The sequence below is a fragment of the Armigeres subalbatus genome, chromosome 2, assembly GCF_024139115.2.
Source record: "Armigeres subalbatus isolate Guangzhou_Male chromosome 2, GZ_Asu_2, whole genome shotgun sequence".
NCBI classification, from domain to species: Eukaryota; Metazoa; Arthropoda; class Insecta; order Diptera; family Culicidae; genus Armigeres; species Armigeres subalbatus.
This window is the reverse complement of record NC_085140.1, coordinates 24,396,526-24,421,714: the sequence shown is the minus strand read 5'-3', so window position 1 is coordinate 24,421,714 and position 25,189 is coordinate 24,396,526. Positions and strand designations below refer to the sequence as shown.

The 25,189-nt window shown below is 38.6% G+C and overlaps 1 protein-coding gene across 2 annotated transcripts in view; it reads right to left on the bottom strand.

Annotated features, from left to right (window-relative positions):
- LOC134218258 (uncharacterized) overlaps positions 1-25,189 on the bottom strand; it is a 56,027-nt gene that overhangs the window by 24,357 nt on the left and 6,481 nt on the right. Inside the window, exons 3-8 of one of the 2 annotated variants that reach the window (XM_062697186.1) lie at positions 12,221-12,694; positions 12,051-12,157; positions 11,814-11,986; positions 11,629-11,758; positions 10,886-11,019; positions 9,603-9,674 (exon numbers count right to left, since the gene is read on the bottom strand). In XM_062697186.1, coding sequence (XP_062553170.1) covers positions 9,603-9,674; positions 10,886-11,019; positions 11,629-11,758; positions 11,814-11,986; positions 12,051-12,157; positions 12,221-12,694 — 1,090 coding nt within the window. The remainder of the gene's footprint in view (positions 1-9,602; positions 9,675-10,885; positions 11,020-11,628; positions 11,759-11,813; positions 11,987-12,050; positions 12,158-12,220; positions 12,695-25,189) is intronic. The other variant, XM_062697187.1, reaches the window with a different exon arrangement.

Genomic DNA, 25,189 nt, shown 5'->3' with positions numbered 1-25,189 from the left:
ACAAAAAAGCGTCTCTTTTATTGGTTTTCGAGACTATGACGAACAGACGAAAATACCTGCCGTGTCCCTATTTGCAGTTACTTGGCTGCTAATGACGCCTACGCCATCCATGTAAATAAATTTTTAAAGCGTTTCACTCCGACACTCGTTTGTGACTCTGCTGCCGACGGCTTCTTTTTGCTGTCGCCAAGCGATTAAGATTTGCGCTTTGTACAAAATTTGCCTCGCCTCAACCTTCTCTTCTATAAAATTGTGGTTTTGAAAAGCACCGGTTTGTTCCCAATAATGCGCCTTTTTAATCACTAACAGCAACCGCTCAATAGTTTAGATTTGCAAGAAAATTATGGCTTAAGAGTTGCTTCTACTAATAATTGCCAATCGATGGTACTTCAGATGCCAACGTTGCAGAAAGTTGCTCCACCGCTGCTGCCACAGACGCCATCGTAGCTAAACAGCCAACGGATAGTCCGAATGTGGCGAGAAAATTTCACTTAAGTGCTGCTGATGCTGACAATGACGACCACACGACCCATGCCGACAGTGGGAATAAAATTTCCTTCCTGTAACTCCGCCGATGCTGATGATGGGACCGCAATCCGCGTTTTCTCCAACAAAATGTTTTGCAGCGTCTCCTCCGACGCGCACTTCTGATTCTGCTGCCAACAACATCAAAACCAAAATTCGAATCTTGAGAGAAAAATACTCTTGGCTGCTCCTGGCGCTATTCAATCCGGTAAGAAGTGAACACACCCGTGAAGTCACTTGAATGGTTGAACAAAAATGAATGTTTTTGTCATAACATGAGCATCATTCAGAACTAGTGCAAGGAGATCCTCTTTGCGTACCTTAACTATCAGATACTTTGGATTGGACTATCAATACATAAATAAACGAAGGAAATGCAGCAGACCTTGCTCTGGTAATTTTCTGTTAACATAGGGTAAAATGCCCAATAGTGGACCCCCTAGTAGCGGAATTTTGCTCTTGCTGTCATAAGGAGTAGAAATTTTCTACATATTAATTCTGCTTGATTTGGCGGAAACGAAATCTGTAAACAAGCATTAGACTGGAACCCAGCGGGACATCGCAGCAGAGGCAGACCCAGAGGCTCATGGCGGCGAAGCCTCAATAAAGAAATAAAAGAAGTCGACCGAAATCTAACCTGGCAACAGGTTAAAGCAATAGCCGGGCAACGCTCAAGACGGAGATCTTTCAAGTCGGCCCTTTGCACCACCGGAGGTGTACAGGATCCATAAGTAAAAGTAAGTAATTCTGTTTGATATCTAATAATAAGTTTTGCATCTCCTCTTTACGATACATACATAAAACGCTCAAATACACGACATTTTTCGTTGAAATTAACATTTTAAAGTCTAACTCAATTCGCCCTACAGTAGACCTCCCGGGGGTTCAAAATAGGAATTTGCTTCCCTATAGTCGACTCTTCAATTGATTTTCATGTTTCGTTTCGGGACGTTCTTCTTCCCTATTATGGACCCCCCAAATATTCCTATAATGGACACTCTCGTGTTTATTTTTTTTATAGAATTGTAAAAAATCATCTAATTTTACTTTTCATAGAATTCCCAATCAAATCAAATCATAGGACTGTAAGGTAGGTTCTCCCGATAGAATTTCATAGCAAAATGTTTACATTGTGTTGTAATAATGCAAAAATGGCTGGAGGGTCCACTATTGGTTGGGGGTCCACTATTGGGCACTTTACCCTATTCAGCCAAATTACCAACATCATAAATGTTGGGAACAAAATCCAATCATAGCAACCATAGACTGATAAGTTGCTAGGCTACTGTGTGCTATGACAAAAATTTTAAATTATAGTCTTTTTATTACAGACTCTCTACATCTCGATGTTCTATATCTCGATATCTCTCCCTATGTCGAAGGTTTCCTCAGTCCCTTCAAACTACATACATTTGAGCTTTCTACATCTCGGTAACCTCCCTATCTCGATAGCCCTCAATCCCGATGTGTTCTGATCATATTTTGTTCATGATTTACTCTCCTTATGTCGATATGTTCAAATTTTTAGACTACTAGACCATCTTTGGACAATAACAAACACATTAACAACAGGAAAAGACATTTGTTTTGTTGTCGCTTTTCATAGTAATGAGCTTTTTAGGATATATTAACCATTTCAATTTTCCTTCCATTCCTCGAACTCTCCCTATCTCGATGGTCCCTTCAATATCGAGATGTAGAGAGACGACTGTATAATGCAAGACACCAAAGAAATCATAGAAGCTAAGTAGGCTGCTGGACAACGAGGTACCTAGAAGAAGTTTAAATTTAGCTCTACTGAAAATTTACTACTGATCTTCTGATTTAGATACTATCTGAAAAAGTGACGTTTGCGCCAAATCCAACCTACAATTTCTTCATTTTTCTGTGAAAGAGTTAGATGAGTACTACTCGATAACACCATTTTTGGAAAATGGCGTATACGTCACTTTTTCAGATTACGGCAATATTCGTGAAGTAATCGTGGTGAAGAGAAAATAAATTGAATTTATAAAACGTCGTAACCGTTGTTCAGTTCAGTGAAAAGTAACTTTTATCCAATTTGCAAGCGTGGTCGTTAGTAAAAATATCAGTTGTAAATCGGACGCATTGGCCTTTCTCTTCCCTGGCAGGTGAGCTGCGGTGTATATTGCGTTGCAATTTGAAGTAATAATTTATGGTTGACGGATGGATCAATGGTGGAAGGCACGGTCGATACTTAAAAGGTCTCTTCGAAGAAACTGTGTTGTTGGCCAATTCTGGAACAGGTGTCCCCATGATTTTTGGTTCTAATATAATCCCTATTTATAAAACTACCAAAATGGTTTAAAAAGAGACTATAAAGCTATCTTCTGTGGACATATATCACCACAAAAGAAAGCTGTGGTCAAATTCACTGCATCTGACCCAGTGACCCACTGGAATAACTCCAGATAGCAGGACTACACATCACAAATCCCAACATGTATTCTGAATTCTGGAATCCGTGCCAGCAGAATAATGATAAAACCAGGCCAATTCGACAAGAAATGATGAAATTTTTCTTCATACAGGCCGAATTAGCAAAAAGTTCCGAAAGGGTCATTAGGCCGAATTGGTCATTTGGCCGAAAGAGTCATTTGCCCGAAAGGGTCGTTTGGCTGAAAGGGTTATTTGGCCGAAAGGGTCGTTTGGCCGAATGGGTCATTTGGCCAAAAGGGTCGTTTAGCCGAAAGGGTAATTAAGCCGGAAGGATCATTTGGGGAAGGGTCGTTTGGCCGAAAGGATCATTTGGCCGAACAGGTCATTTGAAAAGTGAGAAATTAGGAGTAAGAAGAAAGAAGACGTTTAAATTCTCATTCCTCATTTCTCACTGTAAAATATGAGGAGCGCGAAGTGAATAGTGAGACGTCTCACTACCCACTTTGCACTACAAAGAGAAGTGAGAAATGAGGAATCGTCCCTCTTCTTACTCCTAATTTCTCACTTTTCAATTACTATTCGGCTAAATGTCCTATTCGGCCAAACGACCCCTTCGGCCAAATGACACTTTCTTCCGAATGACCCTTTCGGCCAAATAACCCTTCGGCCAAATGGCCCAAATGTGCAGCTCTGTCAGGTTGTACGCAAAGGTGACGTAGGAGTAAGTTACTGTACGTAATAGATTATACGGTTTCTTACCCCATTCTCGGCTAAACATGAGTACGACTGCATTATTTAAATGATAGCTATGACAGGAAGAAATTTCTCCTGAATTTTGTTGGCCGTGTAATATTGCAATGGGTTTCACTTCTACTTAAAACAGATGTTGTCGTTTAACATCGTTTGAAAAAGCTTTTATTTGATTTAACCCGTTTCGGTCTGACCTAGAAATCAAAATTAAGATAACCCGTGTGGGCTCATTTTATATCCGATTGCCATGAAATTTTCAGGGAAGAAGGGTAAACATGTCTTTTTTTTGGTACATGACTTGATTTAACCATGCTGCTAATCCGGCCGGATTTTTTAAGGAGGGTGCAGTCAAACATAATAAATGAACAAAAATACCCAGAATGTTTATGCAAACGTGGCCAATTATTATTGACCAGCATCAGAAGTTAGATTTGATACAGTTGGATCACCAGGACATGGCACCGGATGTTCCGGAAACCTGGTTCCCTCAGGGAAGTGGACAAATTTTGATTAGCTCCGAAACATATATTGCGACATATCAAACTTCATGATTTTGAAAGACAAGATCAATAGATGAATTTTTGAGAGATTTTGGACACATTGGTCACGTCCGGAAGTGTTCACAGGAACCTGTCTCCATTTGGAAAATGGCCAATGTGTCCAACATTTTCATTTTTTTTAAATCCTGAAGTATAATATGTCGCAAGATGGGTTTCAGAACTAAACGTAATTTGTCCACTTCTCTGTGGAAACCTGGCTCCCGGGAATATTTCCGGACGTGGAGAATGTGTCTGAAAACTTTCAAAAATTCATCTATTGAGATTGTCTTTTAAAATCATGAAGCTTGATATGTTGCAATATGAGTTTGGGAGCTAATCAAAATTTGTCCACTTCTCTGAGGGAGCCAGGTTTCCGGAACATCCGCAACCATGTCCTGGTGATACAAGTGTATGAAAATTAACTACTGATACTGGTCAATAATAATTGACTACGTTTGTATAAACATTCTGCGAACTTTTGCTCATTTATCAATGGTTTTAAGAAAAATGGCCCGTTTTTGACTGCACCTGACCCAGGACCCCCTCAATAAATCCGGTCGGATTAGCATCATGTTCAAATCAATCCAAATAAAAATAGACATGATGACGCTTCTTCCCTGAAAATTTCATGGCAATCGGCTTCAGCTTCAAGCTTCAAGCAATGATTGTAATGAAACTGTGACGATTTTCAGGTAGGTATTTATTTGATGATACCGTTTTGTAAAAGTGGGAAGAATCACTCCGGCTTAGTGGTGTGGCAACGAAGAGCGAAATTTCGAAATCTACATTTTTATTTTTTATAATTGGATCAATTGGGAGTAAAACAAATGGTTCAAAATAATTGGGTATTGTGCGAGACTGCGAGGGGAGACTTTTTAAAAATTATCCATCATAAACCTACGGCTTCCATACAGTATAAATCATTAGTTTTCTGTGCAGTGAGCCAGTAATCGGGTCGATAGGCCCAAGTAGTGATTTACCCTATTTGAAGTCGCATGTTATTCTGCTACTATGTTACCGGCGGGTAACATTTGTTACTTTTGTTCATTCGAGCGTAAAGATGTAAAGTTACATTGTGCGTAGGAAAGATTTGTAAACGGTGATTTCAAACCGTGCGGTGGGTGGCTGAAACGCAAGCCGCAAAATGAGCTACATCGCCCAGTGAGCGATAATATAGATAAAAGAGGGAAAGGCGGATACATAAAACGTGTCTTTTCTGTGAAGAGATGAGTGCCCTAGCAAGAGGCTGGAGAGACAGCGAAAAAAAGAAGTGATGGTAGTCAGCGTTGTGGAATCAACGAGGAGAGTTCTTTTCCTTCTCGGAAAATTGGCCAAGTGGCATAGTGAGTTGGTGCAAAGGATTCCCGCAATAAGGACGCCGGAGATTTTCGAGGCCAATCGACCCGCATCATTGTTCGGCCATCCCGTCGCATAGCAGTTCGTAGACTGCCTCCGTGCTCGGCCTCCCACCGGTGGCTCTATAGTCGCTTGCTACCCGTATCACCAGCTGACTTTCCGTCAGACACCTCACCATCCAAGCCACTGCCGACCGAAACGTCGCCCAGTCGTCTGTCGGCGGCATCTTCGCCCGGCTGCATCGCCGCCTAGTGGGCGTATCATTGTCCGGCCGCGTGTCAGCCGCTTTTTCGTTAGGCCGTCCGTCAGCACCATCATTCGGCCTCCAGCCGACCGCCCGTGGCCGTATCATCGTCCAGCCGCGTGCCAGCCGCTGTTTCGTTAGACCGTCCGGTAGCACCATTATTCGGCCTCCAGCCGACTGCCAGTGGCCGTATTATCACGCGGCCGCGTGTCAGCCGCTTTTCCATCCGGCCGACTTCCAACCGACCGCCTTGGACTGAACCACTGTCTTGCCACCATTGAACGACACCGAAGTCCGCTTCCCTACGAGGCCTGCAGGGGTCATAACCGTCTGACCTACCGTCGACTGCATCATTGGCCGGATTCTTTCTGGCATCATTTTCGTTCGGCAGCCCGCCGACTACCTCACCGCGTGCTCTATGTTGGGCAGCACAATCGCCCGACCAACCCAGTCGTCACCTTATCGCCCCACCCACCTGTAAGTTTTAGCCTCCAAATCCATTTTTCAGTTTTCTGGTTAGGTCCTTTGCACTCTCGAAAACCTCCCCACACCAGTGACCCTGAGACCCGGACCAAAAGAGGCCTTTTGAGTCGACCCTAGACGGCTGCCGCGGCTAGACCAGCAGCTAGGGGTTTAGGCCAGTTCCCTTCTGGAACTGAGCGGTTCCGGGATCACAAAATTAGAGTCTTACAACTATTAAAAGTAAATTTTCTACCGCTGCCAAGTAAATAAGCTTCGCAATTTGAAGAAAATTCGTTTCGACGAATTGAATGATGTTCCTGACGTCCAACGTCCTGACTGCTCATCAACACGATCAACAGGATCAACACGCGCTTGGGGTTTTTGAGAGAAAGTTTTGCGTACTATTTTTGGCGGGGTACAGTTGGAAGACGACACACAGAGGAGACGAAAGAGTTACGAGTTGCAACAGCTGTTAGGAAAACCATCCATCGTTCACACCGCGAAAATCGGAAGACTACGATGGGCCGGGCACGTAGTACGCAGACAAGAAAATGATTCTCAATATAACCCTGCCGTCCAATTTACTCTCACTCTCTCATTTTCTTATTTGAAACTTTTGGCCCTGAAAAGGATCTCTTAACATTTAAACATGCGTAAACATGCGGGTGGTGATCAACCTTTTTCGTATATTGAGAGACCCCTGAAAACTGTCGTCTCCAGGCCCTTCTTAGGAGGATAGGAGCACAGTGAGCTTCAGAAACATTTCCATCGGAGATCGGGTAAAATTATAAAAATCGGTAATTATTAAAATTGTGAACAGTCAAAATCTGCTCGAAATCGTAACAACTCGGCTATAGTTAAAATCGAGACAAGCTGAAATATATTTGAAATTGAAATCGAAGTCATAGGTAGTCAATTCCAACTCAAAAACGACAAGAAGTTAAAATTGACTAAAAAATTATTATTTTTTATTATATATTGCGTATTTGCGTATTTTTTGTAGACCATATTTTTCAATGGAATAAAATTGAGTAAAACATCGAAATTGACTCAAAATCGTAATCGATTCGTAGCTAAAATCTACTTGAACGGAAATTCAGCTTCAAGTCGAACTAATCTCGGAGTCGCAATATACTTGAAGTTAATCGAAGTCGAGTGAAAATGGAATTCAAATCGAAGTCAGAACCGACGCAAAATTGAAATAGACAAAATTTGACTGTCAATGAACCGGTGCCAGCGAAAGTGAACGAAATTAGACTCATTTTTAAAAAACTGCAAAAATAAGGTAGTAATGAGAAATATGCGAAGTTTCTTGATAAATTTCAAGTTAGTTGGAAGAAAATGCACATGTACCACTACTGATGGAAACAAAATGCAACAGAAACCGAAAATCGTTACCAGAAGAAGTGGTACATGTACATTTGTAAACTTATTTTAAACGGCAGTAAACCATCTTGAAATTCAAAATAGGGTTAAAATCTGTTGCGGAAACTTCCATGTTGAGAAATTTTCTTTTCAATGGGCTGGTTTTAGCGAGTAGAACTTTACATGTACAGTTAAACCTCCATGAGTCGATGTTCTGTGATTCGATATCGACTCGTGGAAGCAAATTATGCCATATTGAAACATATTTTCTGGGTTGCTGTGATGGTCCCTTCAAACAGCTATCCAAGGATTTTCTTTTCCACATTTCGATATTTCCATGAGTCAATGGTCCCTTCAATATCGACTCATAGAGGTTTGACTATACTACTTTTCCTGGCAACAAAATTACCATTGTTATATATACCAAAAACTAAAAAGTACATATCTCGAGATTTAACTGTAAAATTCTAGATCTTTGCTAACAGAAGCCTTTGGTGTAAAAAACACAAAATCGACAATAATGGTTTATGTACCACTTTCGCTGTGGGGCTGGGTCGGCCACGCTCTACGTAGGGGCGGAAACGAAATCTGTAAACAAGCATTAGACTGGAACCCAGCGGGACATCGCAGCAGAGGCAGACCCAGAGGCTCATGGCGGCGAAGCCTCAATTAAGAAATAAAAGAAGTCGACCGAAATCTAACCTGGCAACAGGTTAAAGCGATAGCCGGGCAACGCTCAGGATGGAGATCTTTTAAGTCGGCCCTTTGCACCACCGGAGGTGTACAGGATCCATAAGTAAGTAAGTATGTACCACTTTCGCTGGAATTGGTTCAAATAGTAAAAAATCGGAAACGATGTGAAATCTTAATCAATTCGAAATCGAAATCAAATTGAATTAAGAATCAATTCAAGTTTAATCGAAATTGACTGGAAGGTAAAATTATCTCGCAGTCCCAATCGACTTCATGTCGAAATATAAACTCTGAGTCGAAATTTACTATAAGCTAATAAAAGCTGAATGCAGCTCAAAGTCGGAATCAGTTCAAAGTTGAAATTGACTCAGAGCAGGAATTGACTGGAAGTCGAAATAGGATAGAAGGCAAAATCGATTAGAAGTCTACAACATCTAGAAGCCTAAATCGACTCTAATTTGAAATCGACTTTAAGTTAAGATTCCTTTCTGTGTGTAGTCCCATTCTCCCACGAAAGAGCATATTTTGAAGTCATAATTGAACACTTTATAGTCAAAAGAGCATACTTTAAAAGTATTTTGTGTGTAAACTTTTTTAGCAGTGTAGAGATCGGAATCGAATCGAAGTTGAAGTTGGAATCGACTTGAAGATGAAATCAATTCGACTCGTAAACGACTAGAAGTCCATTTGAAATGGAATAAAGAACGAGATCCTGAATACGAATTTCCCGCTTGTTTCGCTTTTCTGCCGAAAAGTTAAAAAAAAAATGTATATGGTTCTAATTTATTTAAGAATTATAAAAGTACCAAATACAGGCACATTTATTTAACCTGAAAAACAGTAATTGCGTTAGGTTGAAAACAAGCACAAACGTTGAACATCGATAAGTTAAATAAGAGAAAGTGTAAACCGAAGCGCATAACACCAAAAAGTACAACAATCAAACTGTCCAAATGTGATGTTGTTCTGATTAGATGTTGAGTGAAGTGTTGGTACCCAAAACATAAAATGCAAACGTTCAACAAACGACACGAAAACCCTGTGAGCAGATAGTGAGCGAAGAAGCTTTTATGTTAAGGTTGATGAGAACACACAATGGTCGAGGAAACGGGATTCAATCGCCAATTATAGAGAGAATGGTGATTAGTAACGATTCGATGAGAGCTAAACTATTCGGATAGAAACATATTAGCACAAGTAATCTAAACAGAAGCACAAAACAGGGGACAGAGTAGGACGTAAGGAGCGTAACTAAACCGGTGACTTACTTTTTATCTCTCACACAAAGCAGTGATCGATCGTCGTGGGTTTCATCTTCACTGTCGGAAAGATGCCGTGAACTGAGTTTGGGTTGGCGGGTTGATTCGGGAGTTTATTTTTTGGGAGTCATATTTTGTTTGTATTTCAAGGTTTGATTTAAAGAATGCAAAAGAAAACGAAAGACACAAAATTTAAAGCGGTAAGCACTGTAATGTTGATCCATTTTTGGTGAGGTTTTGGTTTGCTGGGAATGGAATGGGGGTGGATTCGTGGAAAAAAAAACTTATGGCTGCGAATCTAGATGAGTAATTTGGCCAATTGGTTGTTGGAAATGCAGCGATTTGTACCAAACATTGACAAAATATCAAAAATTCATATGCAACATGCTTTCATCCTCTTCTTAAATGTTACACTTTTAGTTAAAAATAAGCGTCATTTAAAAAATATCAATTAAGGCGAAACATCGTGCACACTGAATATTGAAAATATTTGTTTGTACATTTGTATGCTTGATCGAAATATTCATACTGCATAAAAAAGTTTTACGATCGAACACTTAATGAAAAAGCCAATCTTCAATCAAGTATTTATAAAATTTACGAGGATAAGGTTTAATATAACCTATAGGTTTGCTAAACAATTCAAACAATCAATTCGTTTTAAAACCTATTCAAAATTAGCAATAATCATAACAGCTGCCACAACTATATAAAAGTATCTTAAGTAAACGACATACTTGCGGTAAAAAGAACTGCAATAAAAAACAAAACAAAATATTCCTAACATAGAAACTCATTTGGTAACAAAGGCATTAGGTTAGTTGGGCTGTTCGAATCATATGAATTACTAATTAATCGCTGTTACAATCAATTCAGAAAATAATTAACTGATCTCATTGAGCACCATAGTGGAAAAACTATAAAATCTAAATTCTTTGCATCGATTTTATCTCAGGTACACTACAAAAAATAGTGCAAATAGTGAAAAAGAGATGAAAATAGAAGTGCACGTCCATTTTTTTTTAATAACTGGACGGTCAAATGATCATTATTCGGTTTTTGAGTTGCTAACATTTAATCAAATATGATAATAATATAAATATAGTTTATAAAGGAATTACAACCCTACACGATTGAAGGCTGGTAATCACTGCTGGAATGGGGCTGACAATAATTGTTACGTTCAGCAGTGATTCTACGCATTTCGTGATTCATATTGATAAAAATCTACATGATATGATGTGTTTTTTTTTTGTGAACTTCAACAATTGTAGCTAAAAGCAAATACTTACGGAGTTGCGGTATCCTCTTTGGCACCTTGATTGCGAACCGGCGCGATCGACGGCGTCGAGATACTTTTCTGCAGCGGGATCCGGCAGACTGTTGGAGCAAGGTTGCGCTTGGCTACGATTTTTTCGAAGTCCCTCTAAATGGGAAAAGCAATGCGTTAATATTAGATCAGCAATTTACTAGACGAGTTAAACACAATCAGTGACAGATGTGACGCACTTTTCAACCTGACGGTGATGACATAAGAATCATTAACTATTCGAAATATTTAATTTGCTGTAATGGAACATTTGTCTGGAGCGCTTATTGTCCAACAACGAAATGGGTCGAGGCATTGATTTTTTATCAACTTCTAGAACAGTAAAACACAGTCTACGAGAGTAGCAATCTTGCTTTAGAAAATGATTATTTCTAAATGCTTTAGTCCATTTTGATCTGGATAATTTTAATCATATGATTGCATCACGCCAGTCAAAGATGGATTTTTATATAATTTACTGCATTGTGCTTCTCTATGTTAAATATTAAGTAATATAAGTTATGGTCATCTAAACCCAAATTATAATCGTTCCATACTATTCCGACCATAACTCATAAATATTTACAAGAAGAGTAAGAATTAGAGAACATTGTGGGGTAGATCTTTATCCGTAACACACCACGTTGAGATTATCGTTAGTTGAAAAACTTGTTCTTCACATATGTCACCATCGTTGCGTCATTGAAAAAAGTTCGTATTTCTCACCGCCAGTTCCGCCTCATTCAGTGAATGTGTCGATATTCCTCCGGTGCTGTTTCTACTGGTACGATTGTGCAACCTCTCGGCAGCTCGAAGCGATTCCTGCTCTTCGCTGTCCAAACTCGACAAACTAACACTGAAACGAGCACTTGGTTAAATAAGCATTCAATTACGGTTCGTATTACACAAACCTTTTGTGCGAAGATTTGGCACATTCTGTCAAATCCTCAATCGCCGTCCAGGACTTCCGCCGGTCGGTGTTCAGACCGTACATTGTTTGCTGGTGGGGCCAGATGCTTCCCGGGTTCGAGATTGTCAGATCTGGTAGCGAGGGGCATGACGAGAACAGCTTGGATGACGAAAGCTTTAAACAGAAATAAGTGAATGTAATAATTTTAAATGAAAGATTCTTTGATTAATGGCATTACCGATGATCCGATGAATCCGGCTCCACCAAAGTTGGTATTCTGAATGGTGGAGTTCTTCATCTGAGCGACACTTTCTCGAATACATTGTAGGTGATGCAGTGTATCCTCTAAAATAATCATTTTAAAACGAATTCAACAATTTCCCCTAAAAGAGATTTCAATTTTCTTACCAAGAAAGTTGTACTTGGCTCCCGGGCTGTGCGGGGTGACGCTAATTATTGGCACCATATTGGCGTGGTGGTGGTTGCCGGCAACACTGGTGCTGCCGTTGCTAACCGTCTGTTGCTGCTGAAGTGGCTGCAGTTGACCGAAGTCGTTGATACCCGTGTCGATGACGATGTCACTCAGCTTGTTCTTGCTGCACTTGTCACTGTTGCTGCTACTGTTATAGTTATGAACGTTGTTGCTACTGTTACTACTGCTACTGTTGTAGATATTGTTGTTGACTACGGAAGTGGGTAGATGCTGCTGTTGCTGCTGCTGCTGCTGATGTGCAGAATCCTTCGGCGTAGTTGGTTCATTGCATCTCAAGAGACCGGTGGTCACCGCCGATGCTAGCAGTGCTGGCTGAGGGGGGGATTGTGGTGGCGGCAGGTTGGCAGAGCTCAGATAATCAATTACCACATCCCCATCGTTTTCATCGTCTATTGGAGAAGAAGAATGATTCAACCAATATGAAGAATATTTCCACTTTGTGTACTAAGGCCGTTACAAATATTTATTAAAACTATCTCCCACTGGTCTCCTGAAAATCCAGAAACTCTCGACTTCCCAGAAATTTTTATGTTTCCCCCTCAAATTATTATTTTTAGGCGGCAAATCCGGAGTGGGAGAATTTTTTTTTGAAATAGTTGTATCGGCCTAATGAGAACAAAATAATGTACAGAACTTCACCAAGAAGCAAATCGAACTTATTTTATAAGGTAAAATCCATTGTCGCAAATAGTTTGAACTTACAAAATAGACCCGATATTAATTGAGGACTATTTACAGGTTTTAGGAGTTTGTTACTACTTATAAGAATGTTAGGCAAATGAATTAAGGCCATATGGCATGTATATCATTAGGAATAATAAAAAATGCGACGTGCGTTAGAGGTATAAATAGCATGAGCTCGTGGCTAACACTTTAACGAAAACAAGAAAAAAGTGATTTTCAGAATTTAAGGAATCGATGTTTCATTTCAGATACAAAAACAGCAAATCATTGGTGAAGGAAGGAAAAAGAGGCTTGGAGAATTAGCAACTTGGTATGGAATATAGATCAGGGAATAATTAAAAGTATTGTTCGGTAGTCAGCTCTCGCGTCTTCCACGACTGAACATAATGAACGAGCATTTGGTCTGACGGTGGTCTGGTTTACCTTTATTCACTATCAACTTTTATAGGTTCGACCAATATCTCGTGCTTGACAACGCCGATGCGTTCATTAGTTTACGAAAAACGATGTCTAACTTAATGTTTTATGGGTGATTCCATAGCTCTATGAAATTTCTCCGGCAGTTGTTTCAGGAATCCCTCTGGAAAAAAATTGTGAAGAATTTTTAGATAAAGCTGAGAGGGGATTTCATAGAGAAAGTTCGAGTAAATGCCTGAAGAAAATTGCGAGGAAGTTCCTGAAGGCACTTTCAAATGGAAGTATGAAAACAATTTCCGGAGAAATTCCTGGAGAAAATCTTGTAAGAAGGTGAAAAACGTTAGATAAAGTACTGCAAAAATTTCCGTAAAAACAACTGCAATTTTTTTTATTTTGAATAATTTGATTCGGAAGAATTTTCGAATGAATACTAGAACAATTGCCGGCGAAAGTGATGAACTTTGTCAAACTTAAAAATCACTTTAATTAAGAATTAAAAAAAAAATGCCGACGGAGTTTCCGGAGAATTGAAGGATAAACTTCTGGAAAAAATCAGAGAAAATAGTGAAGGAATTTTGAAAGCATTTGCTGGTTAGAATTCTTAACGAATATTCGAAGGCACTTCTGTAGGAATTTCGGGAAGAACTCTATACAGAACCAATGAAATTTTATTGGGATTTTCCAGGACATCCAAGAGAAATTTCTGGATGATTTCCGAGAGTAACTCCTGGTAATTTTTTCGGTGAAGCTTTTCTGAGATTTCCACGTTGGACGCTTGAGAGCTTTCCATTAGGGATTTCTGAATAAATTTCAGAACCCCTACAGGGTTTCCGAGATTAATTTTTGGAAAAATTTACGGAGAACCTTCAGGAGGCATTGGTGTTGGTGCATTAACAGGAGTGGTTTCAAGGATTTTCATAAAAAAAGGTTTGGCAAATCCTGGATAATTTTTATTACAAATTTCAATGGCAATGGCCGATCGAGCCAATTTTCAATAGGAAATTAATAGACCGAGCAAATCAGATAATGCTTTGTACCAAAAAGAGTTAGGGGAAATAATACCAAAACAGGGAATGTCAAAACAGTATGAAGAATCTTTATTGAGATTTGCATAATTCGGCATAAACATAAATGTAATCTGCGATAATCTGGAAAGCAGTAAAAAACTTGCAAACAGACTAATTTATTATTGTCACCAATATCACCAATGTCAGGAAATGTCACAATTAACTGACAAGGTGGCAAGGAGCTTTGTTTCGGTAAAAAAAAACTGGAAAGCTTCATCATCATTTTTATTAAATTTTAATTTTAAAAGCGTCCCTTAATTGACGAATTAAACGAATTATCCGTGAGCTTTCTAAAAACAATGCAGTTTCAGTTTCGATACAGTTCTTGTTTTGTTTTTCTCATAAAGAATAAACTTTCTTGTTCACCCTTTGCTGAGAGTTTACATGTCCCGTGGCAACGCCACTGACTGTGATTGCTCAACATTCTCAGTGTGCTAGTTGATTTTTGTTGTTGGAAGACCATGGTTTTCCTCTGCGTCTCCACAAAAAACACAGGAAGGATTATTTGTTAGTTGATAAGCATTGTTTTTTTTTATAAAAAATAGCTTCACCCAAGTAACACAATTTGTTCAATATGATACTGTATAGCTAGTGAATCAGTATTCGAGCAACGCCTAACAATATACCCTCTGTCATCAACTTGTTAGTGATACACGCACCTCGCAAGTCGCAACAAGCCTTTATCAAAACCCTAACACAATATGACAAGAATCATTTGCCTTGCATACTCTGATACTTCCGAGGATACGATGCTATTTTTGTAGTCAGAGTTATATTCTCGAATATTTCCATAAAAGCAGAAACTACGATAGCCTAATTTTGCTGTAGAGATAATGCATATTAACGGAATGAAAAGTTAGTAATAAAAATGTCCTCTGGAATGTATTCAACTGTCTAAGACGAGTTTAGCACGGTCCATTTAATTCCACTACGTTTTGTTATCTTTGCAGATACGTATTTCGACCTCAACTGTGAGGCCATCTTCAGTGTCTTGTACTTGAGAGTGCTAAACTCGTCTTAGACGGTTGAAAGCTTTGTCATTAGTTCTCTTTTGTCACTTATTTTACATGCGCATCCAAGAATTTCCAAGATTCCCCATATATAACTCTTGTGTGACAAAATCACAGGTATTTGGTTCTTATAAATGAGCCATCATTTTACACTTCTACCAGACTAAAACAGTGCAGAATGTTCAGCATTTAAAACATAATTTTCAAATAGTGATAAAAAACTATAAAATTTGATATAGTTCCTTAAGATGAAAAGATAGCGATCTTCTACGACACAATGTTTTTTTGAAGCACCTAAAACTTCGTAGACATTCTGAAAAGTTAGAGTTAGAGCTAAAAAATGAATTTTAAGGGGCTACTAACTTCGCACCCCTATAACTTTTTCCACTTCAGAGATAAAAAGCTGGTGTCTTCGACAAAGTGTCTTGAAATTGTAATTTCTACAATGTCTCCATACAATATAAATAATTTTATCAATAAAATAAAAAAAAAATCTCGAGGTGCACCCTTTTAAGTCAGTTTTTCTTACTCCTAAAATAAAATGCTCTAAAAATAAAGACACCCTCCAGAACAAGTCACAATTCTCCAATCAATAGTTTCGCCGATCCCACTGTTTCGGCCATCCCACTGTGCGTCGTCGTCCGGTTTGCCGATACCGTCCGATGTGCGAACAATCCAAAGCAATTCGTTACCCATTGTATCATCAGTTGCAGTCAACAACGGTGCATCGACAATACTTTTGTTGTTTGTCCCTGCACCAATGACTCCATCTTGGATTAACGCTCCCACTGCTCAACAACTCGCTGCCAGACGCATCGTTCCCAGAAAACTTCGGGCGATCTAGTCGAGTGGCCGTTCCCAGAAAACTTCGGGCGATCTAGTCGAGTGGCCGTTGTTCATAAGTTGCTATCAGAACACGACTCAGTAATGTGGTTTCTCCCATGGGGAAAATTTTATGCGATTACAACGGAGTATTAAAGGAAATGCTCTAGAAGCAATACGTAGTTTTCTGTTGGAGCCCTCATCGGTTCCCATAGAAAAGACAGGAAAACCGTCTTTGACCATAGGTCGTACAGACTGAACACTTAACACCTAGACAACGGACAGGACTCATTACACCCAGTGGACCAGTGGAGAATTTTTCGATCACGAAAAGATTACTCCTTACCGGGGCGGGAATCGAACCCACGTTCCATAGCCCATGCGTCTAGACGATTGACGCCGCTAGCCACACGGCCACGTAGCCCATGATCATTGCTACGTTGCATACACTCTACGGATGATCCGATCTAGACATCAATCCTCTATTGCAAAAAGTTCGTACAACACCGTCTCCAAAACTAGATAAGCTAGAATCCTTAATATCTTTTGGACTTGTCTGTCAGAATCTTTGCGGTCATCTTCGCGCTGGTGGACAGCTGGCCCACTTCTCGAACCCAGCTTTACTCCAAGAGTTAGCGAATAATCTTCCGGCGAATTTGAAACTAGAGTGGGCCCTCTTCAAGCAAAAGTGTCGTGTGATTGATCTATGCTTATTTGAGAACTACATGGCGCAACTAGTGGTAGCTGCAAGTGATGTTAGATCCTTTTCACCGCTTGAAGAGCCTCGTTCTTATTCCGGCAAACAGAAGTCGAAGGAGAAGTTGTACGTTAACACTCATTCAACCGATTATCCATCGAAGGTTGCCGATATACGGCATGAACCCAGCTATTGCGGAGACAAGCATACCCAGCCGAAGCCGTGCACGATTTGTTGCAAGCCTGGACACAAAGTTCGGGATTGTGGCGTGTGAACTACAATTTTAAGGACCGTTGGAAGCGGACGCAAGAGAACCATTTATGTAGACGGTGCCTAGTAGCGTATGAGAAGTTTCCTTGTAAGGCGATGATGTGTGGAATGGATGGATGTGAAGAACGGCACCACAAACTTTGCACCCGTGCAAGCCAGAGTCTGCAGTTGAGTCTCCGAAAGTGAACAAACGCATTAATGTTCATAACGCCCTGAAAGTCGTTACGTTATTTCGCATCGTCCCAGTAACGCTCTTCGGAAACAATAGATTCACACCTTTGCATTTTTGGATGAAGGGTCTTCATCAACACTGGTCGAGGCAACGTGAGTTAGGAGTGACTGGCAAGGTGTATCCACTTTGTTTCGCCATACACACTGTCCAAAAACTGCGCCTTCCCTCGCAAAGTTTGTCAGTTGACCAGCTATCTAATCGATTTCCTTATCTTCGTGGTCTACCAATCGAAGGATATTGCAACGCAACTCCAACTATCCTCATTGTCTTGGACAACGTGAATCTAAAAATTCCACTAAAAATTCGGAAAGGTAGGATCGGCCAACCGGCTGCAGCAAAAACTCGACTGGGCTGGACTGTTTACGGTCCCATTTCTGACGAAGATTTTTCAATGAAACAGTGTCACATCCATCTCTATCAAGAAGTTCGCAGTGCTGACGATGAATTGCATGATTTAGTGAAGGAAATTTTTTTTTCGATAGAAAACGTTGGCGTTGCCATAGCACTATTGCTGGAAGGCTCCGATGAAATGCGTTGAAGAAAATTCTGGAAGAAACTACTTCGCGATTGCCATCCGAAAGGTTTCAGACAGGACTATTGTAGAAACATGATTACATCGACTTTCCAGACAGCAAGCCCATGGCAGAGAGTCGTTTGAGATCCTTAGAACGTCGGCTGATGCGGAAACCTGAGCTTTTCGAAAATTTCAAGCAACAAATGGATGAATATCAGGAGCAAGGATTCGCACACAAAATTACGAATGATCAATTGTATTCATCGGATCCTAAAAGGGTGTGGTATCTTCCACTAGGAGTAGTGGTACATTGTAGAAAACCAGGGAAAGCCCGCATGATCTGGGACGCAGCTGCGACAGTACGGGGTCAATCGCTAAATTCCGTTTTACTCGCAGGGCCAAATTTGATGACGTCCCTTCCATCAACTCTCTCCGGATACCGACAACGGCATGTCGCCATTAGTGGTGATATACAACAAATGTTTCATCAGTTCCAGATGAGACCAGAAGACCAGCAAGCACAACGGTTCTTGTTCCAGAGCGACCTCTCCAAATCACCGGATACGTACGTTATGGATGTCGCGACGTTTGGTGTGACATGCTCGCCCACTGCCGCGCAGATCATTAAGAATCGAAACGCTAAAGATTTCGAGTCCTAGTTCCCCAAAAATAGCTGCCGCTATCATCCACAATCATTACGTGGACGACTACTTGGACAGCCTAGATACTCCAGAAGAGGCCATTAACCTGGCTTTGCAGGTAAAGATGGTCCATGCAAAAGTTGGGTTTCACCTACGAAACTGGACAGTGCACTATGGTCCAGGATACAGATTTACGCGGAAAGATGAATTTTACGCCAAAACTATATTTTTTAGAAAAAACTGTTGTTCTACAAAATTGTTCGAAATAGTAAGGCCATCATTATGGTTTTACCAAAAAATAGGGTGGCCCATCATATAAAAAAAAATAGAAATTTTTTTTTTATTTCTCGGAATATTGACATGATATGTTCTACAAAGTTGTAGCGCAGCTTATTCCAATCAATTTAGCTAAAAAACTTTTTCTGTAGCTCTTAAGTTGGCTGATTTAGAGCAATTTTACTTAATTGGATTAGGGTGTACCTCACAAAAACAGTATTTTTTATCTCCTTTTTTTGTTTTACATTTCTCGAAAAAGTCGTCTTCAGGTGACTTTTGAAGCTCAAAAAAATGCAACTTTTGATGGGTAAATACGCTCAATATCTTTTTCCGATCAAAAGTTATAATCGTTTTTCTGTCAAAATTACATTTTTTTCATAAGTTGATATCTCCGGTTAGGGCAGACCAAAAAAATATATTCACACGGCATCTGAAAGAGAAATTAATATTCTTTATTATGTCAAAAAATTGGGGATATGTTATTTTTTTATCTCAAGTTTCACTAATTTTACTAAAATCATGTTTTTTCAAATAAATTGATATAACTCGACAACGGAAGAAGATACAGACGATATTCTTATAGCAAAACATGCGTTTTAAAAAGCCTCAAAAGTTTTTAGAAGGTGGCATCCGTGAAAAATAAAAAATGAAATGAGCTGATCATAAATATTCTTTTTTGAGGGACACCCTAATCCTGGTAAGTAAAATTACTATAAACAAGTGAGCTTAAGAGCTACATAAAAAGTTTATATAGCAAAGTTGATGGGAAAAAGCTGCGCTACAACTCTGTGGAATATTTTATGTCAATTTTCCGCAAAATAAAAGAAAATAAAATTTTACATTTTTATAAAATGGCCCACCCTATTTTTCAGTAACTCTATAATAAGGGCCCAAGTATCCAGAACAACTTTGTAGAACAAATTTTGTTTCTTAAAAGTATGCTTCAGACCGAAAATGCATCTTTTCTCGTAAATTTTGCAATACGACGATAATGATAAAATTTATAAAAAGTGTTTAAGCTGTAGATTTTTTATTTTTCATTTCTCACGAATGTCATCTTCTGAAGACTTTTGGGGCTTTTCAAAACGCGTGTTTTGCTATAAGAATATCGTCTGTATCTTTTTCCGTTGTCGAGTTATATCAATTTATTTGAAAAAACATGATTTTAGTAAAATTGATAAAACTTGAGATAAAAAAATAACATATCCCCAATTTTTTGGCATAATAAAGAATATTAATTTCTCTTTCAAATGCCGTGTAAATATATTTTTTTGGTCTGCCCTAACCGGAGATATCAACTTATGAAAAAAATTTAATTTTGACATAAAAACGATTATAACTTTTGATCGGAAAAAGATATTGAGCGTATTTACCCATCAAAAGTTGCATTTTTTTGAGCTCTAAAAGTCACCTAAAGACGACTTTTTCGAGAAATGTAAAACAAAAAAAGTAGATCAAAAATACAGTTTTTTTGAGGTACACCCTAATCCAATCAGGTAAAATGGCTCTAAATCAGCCAACTTAAGAGCTACAGAAAAAGTTTTTTTAGCAAAATTGATTGGAATAAGCTACGCTACAACTTTGTAGGACATAACTTGTCAATATTCCGAGAAATAAAAAAAATATTTTCTATTTTTTTTTATATGATGGGCCACCCTATTTTTTGGTAAAACCATAATGATGGCCTTACTATTTCGAACAATTTTGTAGAACAAAAGTTTTTTCTAAAAAATATAGTTTTGGCGTAAAATGCATCTTTCCGCGTAAATCTGTATCCTGGACCATAGTGCAGTGTCTCGAAAGCAACCACGGCAGCTGGCACGCTGTCTCTCGGAGGCAATAAATTTAAAGTCAAATCTAAAGCAGTCGTATTCATTCGCTGTCTGGAGTCCACCGTAAAAAATAACACAACGTAGGGTCGTCCCACCCTGGACGAAACATTGGGCTCTAAAAAAGTTCTATCACGGGTCGGGGAGTCCGCGGAAGAAACAGTGAAGTGCTTCAAAGCGCATAAATCTTCACCTTCAGAACGTGTTTTAGGAATGAGTTGGTATCCTGATTCAGATGAATTCAGTGTTCTTTTCCGGGAAGAGTTGATGCCATTAATTCAGGAACAGCGTATACCCACAAAACGGCAATTACTAAGGGTGGTCATCATTTGATCCCCTCCCAAGTAACATTCATACAGCTCTTTGGCATTTTATGTTATTTATTATGGTTTTATTATGGCAATAGGCTTGCTCTCCAGTTTTGATAAAGCATTTACCACGCCTGAGTTATGATCCATCTTCAAGCTGTTGCCAAAACCTTTTGTGGCAGGTTATAAATTCCGAACACTATGACGTTATAAATATGAATTTATTAGGGCAGTTCATGCTTTGATTAAACCTGTCTGGGAAATACCATTAAAACTCCTTGATGTTTGTTTCATTTGTCATGATGAAATACTTCTTAAAGTCGTTTTGTTACTATAAAAGTTACTTTCGGCTTTAAATCAGATCAATTGGCATTTTTTTTTTTTTTATTTGACCCGCCACTATCCCCCACACCAAAAAGCTCCCATGGAGCCGCCTGGTAGTGGACGCAACTATCTCAGCTCTATCTGGACAGCAAAACAAAACAAATAATAACAATAAGGCTATGAGCTGAGATCAAAAAGGGTATAATACAAAAATAAGGCGATGTAATATATTCCCAGTGGAACGGTGTTCCTTTTAAGGGAATTAGCAATTTAATTTTAAGAACTAATAATTAAAACAAATATAATATTACTAAAAATTTACAAATTTCAATTTACATGTTTCTGGTAGTTGGGATAATATGTACATTAGATAAGTAAATTAACCTAGAATGTCGTGTAGATTCAGTTTTAAGTGTTGTTTCACATGGAATTTAAAGGCATGGCGATTATTCAATGCTTTCAAGCGCTCTGGTAATTGATTGTAAAGCTTGGGACCAATGATTGATACTCTTTTTTGACCAAATGTTGTAAGTGCTCTAATTTGACGTAAATTGGTAGCTTGCCTGGTAGGATAGTTGTGAGGAGCTGACGGCATATTGATGGTATGATGAAAACAATTGTTGTGCAACGTATCATGGACAAATATAACTGTCTGTAAGTTACAAAGACTTTGTATTGGCAGGATATTGTGGAAGTTTTCAGAATATAGTTGCAAAGAAGGATATAAAAAAGGTTTATTGAATATGGTTTTCAAGCATCTGTTTTGCAAGATTTGGAGGCTTCTTAGTGATGATTTGGATGCACGACCCCATGTTAATGTAAGATAACTAAAACTAGAGTGAATATGGGCAAAATAGAATTTTAGAAGTATATTGCGTGAAACAAAATAGCTGACTCTACGTAATATTCCACAAAGGGATGTGACCTTTCTTTCGATGTGTTTTATGTGATCAACCCAGCTCAGTGTGGAGTCTAATATTAATCCCAAATATTTAAATGATTTTACTTCTTCAATGGGACTAGAATTGAGTAAGACTTGCCTATGTTGATCCACTTTTTCCTAACTGAGTGGAAAATCATATACTTAGTTTTAGAAACATTTAGCGACAGCAAATTAGATGAAAATATTTCGACAAAGTTACCAAATCTTGGGCCATAAAATTCACAATTGTGTTTGCATCAACATGTGGATAAAATAATGCGGTGTCATCGGCGAATAAACGGGGGATTCCCTTCAACTGTAACCTGCTGAGGTCATTCACATATAGAATAAATAATAAGGGGCCAATATTACTCCCCTGGGGAACACCAACTCTAATAGGTTGTAACGAGCTTTTGACATCTCCAATAGCCACAAATTGCATTCTGTCTTGCAAATAGCTACCGATAATTTGGTTTGCAATCCCTCTGATACCATAGCCGTTCAACTTTCTCAGAAGTACTGAGTGATCTAGTGTATCAAACGCCTTACGTAAATCCAGAAATAGTGCACCTACTAATTCCTTGGAATCGATCGCTTTAATTATATCATCAAGCAATTCAACAGTTGCCGTGGCTGTACTACTGCCTTGACGAAACCCATATTGATAATCGTATAATACATTGTGCTGGTTGAGAAATGTTGTTATTCTATTTAATAATAATTTTTCCAATATTTTATTGAATATGGATAATGTTGAAATAGGACGATAATTGTTTACATTACATGCATCACCTGATTTGAATATGGGAACAACACGAGCTACTTTTAAGCATGAAGGGTAGGTTCCGGTTTCTATGATTTTATTAAAAGATTGAGCGAGGATTCTGGAGAAAACAAGACAGTTATTTTTTATCACATCAACAGTAATACCATCATGGCCAGGACTTTTATTCCGTTCAAGGTCATGAATTATCAATGTCACCTCATTAGCTGAAGCTGGATTTAAGAAAATAGAGCTCGAAACATGGCGTAAATTTGACAATGGGTTATCTGTAGTAATATTAATACTACTAGCAAGTTGTTGCCCTACACTCGTGAAATAGCTGTTAAATTTTTCACAAATTTGGTGATTATCTTCAATTTTTACCCCATTTTCGAAAAGAACTATATTGTCATATGATGAAGTTCTTCCAAAGATATGATTTATTTTTTTCCAAAGCTTCGAATGAGGAGTGTTACTCAAAAGATTGTCATAATACGTTTTTTTAGACTTTCGCTTTAACGTGATTACTTTGTTGGAGATATGCTTCAAAAGATCTTTCAGATGCTGATTGTTGGGATTTCTTTTGACTCTTTTGATATAATTGTTTTTTAGTTTCATCAAGGACCACAGACTAAAGCTCATCCATGGACAGCAATTTTGTTTAGTGCTTATGTTTTTTGATATGGTTTTGGAGTGTTTTACTGATAGTTGATTGTAGGCGGATGCAATGTTTTCAAGGTATGCATTGACGTTTACAACTTCACCTAAATTTGCTAAAAATTGTTCAAAGTCAGTAGCGAGTTTACGATGATCCACTATAGTTTTACTTAAAGTAATTTTTGCTCTTGGTTCAAAAAGTTTAAATGATGTTACTATTATACAATGATCGCTTTCATCATTTAGAATTGTATCATTTCTCGTAAATTGAACATCATCAACTCTGCACACAACGTGATCAAGAATATTTGCGCTAACTGGCCTCGTTGGAATCGTATTTGTACAAACAAAACCATATGATTCCAGTAAAGATTTATACTTTACAACTACATTATTATTTTGGGAGTTAACAGGTATATTTACATCACCACCACACCATTTGTGCTTGTTATATAAAGAGTCTTATAAAATACAAACTCTGCAGCTCTCAAAAAATCAAAACCAAAAAAAGTGGGAAAGTGAAGACGAATTTAGTAAGAGCTGAATCCTTCATTATTGCAAAAGAAATAGCTCTGAAACATCACCACGCTGCTTGCTAACTCATAATATGCATCCTGACCAATTTTCAGCTTTATAAATCAACTTGATGTCGAAATATTCATTTCCGAAATCACGAGGTGACAGATACAAGATACGGTACGTAGACCCGCTCCAGTCGCTATAAAAGTTTCACTTTGCCACTTTTCCAACAGTGGCACGGAGACGTTTTTTTTATGTGTCCGACTGATAAAGTGCCGTCACCACTAGTTAAGTACTTCATGTTTTACTTATGTGTATCAAATGATCAATTTGAATGCTATCCAAATTCTATCCATGCCCTGTGTTTTTCTTTCATTTGGTAAACATGAACTGTCAATTTCGCTCTAATTATCGTCACCATATATGTCGAAAAATGACCATTCAGCATTTATAACAGTCATTCGAGCCTTCATACATGCCATATCTAAGCATTATGATTTTATTCTTAATTTCATCGAGGCAAAGCAATGTGAATAAATTAATGGCGAGAAATCATCTCGGATGCCATTGACATATTTTTTGCACTACACATTAGGAGAGAATTTGAAATGAAATATTTATTAGTACTGCATTACATTCAAGATTTTATATGACATTTTATAAACAAATCAGCTGCAAATAATAAAACAAATACATACCCAAGCCAAAGACTAATTAAGACGTCACTGTAGAGCTCTTTCGAGGGACCACTTCTAGTACTGCATTCAGTCCCTCGGTACCCAAGTTTGACATTTCAGAGATTCCCCCATTTTTGATCTACCTTGCGATGAATTTGCATCAGTGGTAGTCGATGGCAACGACGACTAATTGTTTGAATCCAAATAGTTTGTTTGTTTTGCTTGTAGAAAATTTCGTTTAAAATATTCTGTAAT